This window comes from Terrapene carolina, unplaced genomic scaffold (genome assembly GCF_002925995.2).
Source record: "Terrapene carolina triunguis isolate 2854851 unplaced genomic scaffold, T_m_triunguis-2.0 Scaffold96, whole genome shotgun sequence".
NCBI classification, from domain to species: Eukaryota; Metazoa; Chordata; order Testudines; family Emydidae; genus Terrapene; species Terrapene triunguis.
In genome coordinates, this window is record NW_020664447.1 from 79,102,759 (window position 1) to 79,108,172 (window position 5,414).

At 39.6% G+C, this 5,414-nt stretch overlaps 1 protein-coding gene across 1 annotated transcript in view; it reads right to left on the bottom strand.

Annotated features, from left to right (window-relative positions):
• Nucleotides 1–474: 474 nt before the first annotated feature.
• Nucleotides 475–5,414, bottom strand: part of BEGAIN (brain enriched guanylate kinase associated) — a 223,517-nt gene continuing 218,577 nt past the window's right edge. Inside the window, 2 exon segments of the mRNA XM_026651515.1 lie at nt 475–1,848; nt 4,649–4,732. Coding sequence (XP_026507300.1) covers nt 475–1,848; nt 4,649–4,732 — 1,458 coding nt within the window.

The window sequence follows — 5,414 nt, forward strand, 5'->3', positions numbered from 1 at the left end:
CTCATTTAAAAATATACTTCTTTAAATCCACCATTCTCATACATTTCAGCTTCACATAACACAGAGTTGATGGTATCTTATCGAGTGGGTTTGATTTTTGTCATCACAATGATGATTTCACCCTCTTCCTCCAAGAGTACAGGCACTGATGGCCTCATGCACAAAAATAAATAAGAAACCTGCTTGAAGGAAAAAGGTTGCTGCTCAAATAGCTTAGATTAAGGATAATCTAATAAATACCATTTTGTTTATAAAAATATTTCAGGTTTATAAAAGGGGAGAAAGGGTGGTCTTCCAGATGGAAAGGATGTTGTGTGAAAAGTGCTGTGTAATGTTTTTGTACAGATTGTTGTTCTAAACATACAGTACCATTATGAATATATAATTTATAATAATCCTGTTTCTTAGAACCCTGTCGTTCAAAAGAAATATCAAATGTTGTTTGTTTTTTCTTATTGCAGTTTTGGAAGCTATTTAATTTAGAAGGGTTCCATATAATTGTGCTTTTGTAAGACTGTCCTTCCGACTCAAACCAGTGCTCCCAGTCCGTTGAAACTGCTGCTGTTTGCTGTGAAGACCTGAATGGCTTCCTTGCTCCATGGAAGACTGATGGATCTCTGAAGCCTCCATTGAACTCTGATTGAGGGATTCTGCGGAGCTGTTTGGGCTCACATCAACGTATTCTCTTTTCAACACTGGGCTACTCTCGATATTTTTGCTACTGCACAACTGCATTGTGATCCTGTCATTTTTTTGGTCTCTTGGTTCTTTTGTTTTGTAAGAGGGCAACTTGTCCTGTTTACAGCTAGTGCTGATGTCAATGTTCAGGCCACTGTCTGTTCTGAGGAAGCAAGAATCCACAAGTCTATTTTGACAGATATCTTCTCCCTCTGAGAAGCTATCTCCTTTGTAACCAGCATAGATGGGGCTTGTTCGGCTCTCTGCTTTTTTTATAGGGCTGCTGTAGTACTGCTCCGAAAAGCTACAGGGTGATAGTCTGCCAGCGTTCCTGTAAGAATATGCACCAATGTCCTCTACGCTCAGCTGCCTCCACCTCCCGGGTAAGTCTTCTTCTGAAAGATGGGTGCTCATGCAGTCGTTACGCATTTTCTGAGTTGCCAATGCCTGTTGCGTCGTTATGGCTGAGAAATGAAAAGGCTCATTAGCATAAGGTGGCAGAGTCCTAGTAAAAGTGGGAGAGTTCTCATTGTTATCAGCAAGTTCCATTTGCTGTACGGACTTTGACTTGGCAAACCTAGGACTTCCCTGATGTTCGTAACTAGAACATGACTTTCTTTCAAACATTTCATCTCTGCTGCCCAGGTAGATTGCTTGCTGGGAGGCTGTCAGAGTGCTGGCCTGGGCGTTCTCTTTTTCCTCAGAGGTAACACTGAAACTGGAGTAGGAGCTCGAGGTTGGTAAAGAGGTAACATATTCCGGGAAGGCTTCATGAGAGAAGCTAGAATGGAAGCCATCTTCTTCTACAGTGCTGTCAGTAGAGTTCTGGGACCTCAAAAACCCCACATCTTTCACTTGCATATCAACACTTTGTCTCCTCTCCCTCCTCCTCTCCTCAGGGCAATAAAGGGCGGTGTCACTGCAGTAGATGTCAGACTTATATTGGGGCTTTTGGCCAAGCTTCCCAACGGAGTCTTGAAAAGAGTGATCCCTTGCAGATGTACTTGACAAATGTGAAGACAAGCTGTTTGGGTCTGGTTTCTCCAGTACCTTAGCGATGACGCAAGTTGGTATGTTATCGGCAAATGATGTGTGACACAAGGGTACAGAAAGGCTGCATCCATGCTTTTCCAGATGGAGGCTGACTCTCTCTTGAAAGTCAGATGGCAGCTGTAACATAGAGAAGTGGTAGGGGGAAGGAAAACAGGAAGAAAGTCATTAATGGTGTCTAGCTACACTTATCGAACACAGATGAATGAGTGGAGCAGACAGTATTATTTATTTCAGTGTGTACAAGGTGTAAATCATGTGCCAATTTATACCAACTGAGAATCTAGCCCTTGGATTCTTACTTGACCCCCAAACACTGAACGTTTTGAGATTCACCCATCACTATTACTATGCTTTTTTACAACCATGACCAAATACCAAAAATTAAATTCTTCTGCTCCTTTATATCAGTTATACAGTGGTCACTCTTAAAAGCTTACCAGTTGCATTATATCACTAAATAAGGTTATTACTAAATAAATAGCTGTATTTCCTACAGTAGCATAAGGGGTACTGCAAATATTGAAGTAAGCATCCCCATTACTCTACGGCAAAAGTTTTTAAGGGTGAGCACTGTGGATAATGATTCCACATTGTATAACATATGGTTCCTCATTTTCCAGCTTCACTTGCGAGCTTTTATACTTGGATTAACCCAGAGACCTTAAGGCATTCAAAATATGACGTGATGTGAAATGGCAAGCCTGTTAGTTTGGTGTAAGATGACAGCCCTTTTTAATCTATACACCTTCCATGATATTTTAAGTTAATTCATATGTTGTTAATTTAATCCGTGTATCCTCCATTTGAAATAAGGTATGTAATATTGCTGATAGAAATATTAGTAATAGTAACTACAGATGCAACAAAGATTGAAAGAACAAGTTGTAAGATAAGACCATGTAAATCACCATAAAGGTGTGGTTACTATTGCAAAAGAAAACAGATCATTTAGCATGAAACTACTATGCTGGATAGGTGCAATTTTTGTGAGAACATACTGCAATAATTACACTACTGTTTGATCTGTTTTATGCATTATTTATGTATTTATATCCTGAAGTCTTTTAAGGAAAAGAACTATCAACCCCTTTTTGGCTATCACTCACTGGGGCTGGAATTACTAAAATGGTACTGATCTCATGTTAGTGGTATGCCACACCACAGCTCACATTCTTGTGTCCTCTAAAATTGCTTGTTCATGGATTTGTCAAGATATTCAATGTTTTGCAATGCATCCACTTATTTAATCTTTTTAAAGAAATAATTGTTCCTCACAATATACTCAGAGTTGCTGAGTAATAAATGCTTGCAGTGATAAATGGAATATTTGCCTCTTCAGCTGAATAGATGACAGAGCTTTTGGAAATTAGGGGGAAAAAACAAACAAAAATCCAACTAACCAACCAACAAAGCCTCCACCACAACACACCACCCTGGATACTTTTCAGTAAGTGTTGAGTCTATCTAGGGCCCAATCCTGGAAATGCTTGGGATCGTGTACAGTGCTTACTGCATTGCTCTCAGCTGCAATCATTTGCAGGATCAGGACATTTGGAATGTCTGCCTTTGTTCCAGTAAATCATTGTCCTTATTGACCAGACAACCTCAGTTACCAGATGTATTTAGTATCTCTCAGCATTATACTGATATTGAAATAGTCAATACATTTAATATTTAGTTTTGCACTAGTCTATCAAAGAACTGCATAAATGAGGCAATTTGAGAGCACTGTGCTAATGAAACTGCTGGAAGAAATTGGTGTGTTAGTAGCAATAACCTCTGCCATACAAACATACATCTTGGAGGGGCTGCCCAGTGTAAGACAGTTCCAAAAGTTGGTTTAGAAAAAGACCAATCTCCTGCATTGAGATACCCATCCATAAGAATGAAGAATAGACCGGTAAGTGACTGACCCAGCTCCTGTTAAATCCCATTGATCTCTGTGAGAGTAGGATCAGGCCGAAAGTGTCTCAGAGGTCATGAGATGATTTAAAAGCCTGGGGTGAAATCCTGTCACCATTGAAGCCAATGACAGTCTCGTTGACTTTAGTGAGTGGGGCCAGGATTTCACCTTAGGTTATGGACATGTGGCTAAATGTTCATGGTTTTTTTCTGCTGTTTTGCTCTGATTTGTACCATGCCATGACACAAATACAGCCCTAATCATGATTTTTTTAAACCATTTGCCTCAACTTGAAAGGGTCAGTTTCTCAAACTTCTGCTCCTTGGAAGGTTTAGGGATAAGTCTAATTTAACCAAAGTTTACACTCTGGAAATCAAAGAGGGTTTTCTGGTTGCCTTAGAAAAAGATGTTCTTTCCCATTAGCTTGTTTTAAAATTGATTTTTGGAATGTAGTTGTATGTGCTGGGAAATAGCTTGATGGGGAAAATTGATCCTGGAAAGATACCTTGATGCCTGCAGGATCTCATTGTTTCTTTTATCATTTTACATTCTAGTGGCCTAAACATTCTTAGTGCTTTGATTATGCTAAATTTTTTCTTTTTGCACAAGATCGATAAGGCCCATTCCAAACCATACCAGCGCTTTCGAAAAAGAAAATATCATCACGTTTCATCTGAAGCTGGGATTTTGTTAACAATTCCCTCAGCTGCAGGGGTGTTGGAACAAGTTGTATAGTGGGGGTGCTGAGAGCCATTGAACAAAACTGTAAACCATGGATATGATGGAAACCACTTCAAGCCAGTGAGTGCTGCTGTGCCTCCAGCACCCCTAGTTCCAGCACCCATCCTCAGCTGTACAGAAAACCAACAGATATATACATCCCTTTCTGTTTCTTAAAGGAGAAAAAAATCAGAGCTTTAAAGGCAAACAGGTTTTGGGATTGATCACGCATGAATATTCTGTTTTCCAAGAAACATTATTTCTTTGTATATTCATTAAGTTTGATCACATTACCTCAGAAAGCTTATGTGCCCTGTCGTAATTCTTGCTGCACTGGAGCAGCTGAGCAGCTAAATTGCAGTCCTTTCTATAGAGCTCCTAAAAAACAAAAAAAGCCTGATTTTTATGGCTTGCAACTAACCTAAGGCTTTGATTCTTGCTCCCATTTCTGGGCAAACGTTGTATGTTTTATGCTGGGAAAATGCAGAGCACATTTTATTTTTCTAATTCATTAGGTTTCTATTTTTTGTACACGCTCCTGAAATGTTGCTCAACTGGTTATCAAAGGAAAGGCGGGGGGGAGGAGGAAGGGACCAGAAAGAGAAGTTTTAAACAGTATTACTTAAAAAACATCAGTCTGCAACTCAGAGTATTGGGTGAATACTTACCATGGGGAACTCAGCATTACATAGTAAGCATGCCTGAGAGACTGAGTACTATAATAAAGGTGAACTCTACCATAAAAAGGAAATTTGACTTAAGCATAAATATTCTGTATTGAATATCCCCCAAATCACTTAGATCCCATTTTAGAGATACCTGAAATAGTCTCATCAGGTTGTAGGGGGGAATTCATCATAGACATTGTTTTAACATTATTTTTAAAAAAAAATTTGTCTCTTTCTTTCCTGTGTGATTTCCCCTTGGTACTTCCTGGGTCACTAAAGATATCCCAAAATGCCTCATTTGATGACATCAAATACTATGGCTTGCAATGAGACTTAAGATATTTGTGTCACGGAGTATGGGGGGACTCAGGGCCCTGCACCCCCGGCGTCCT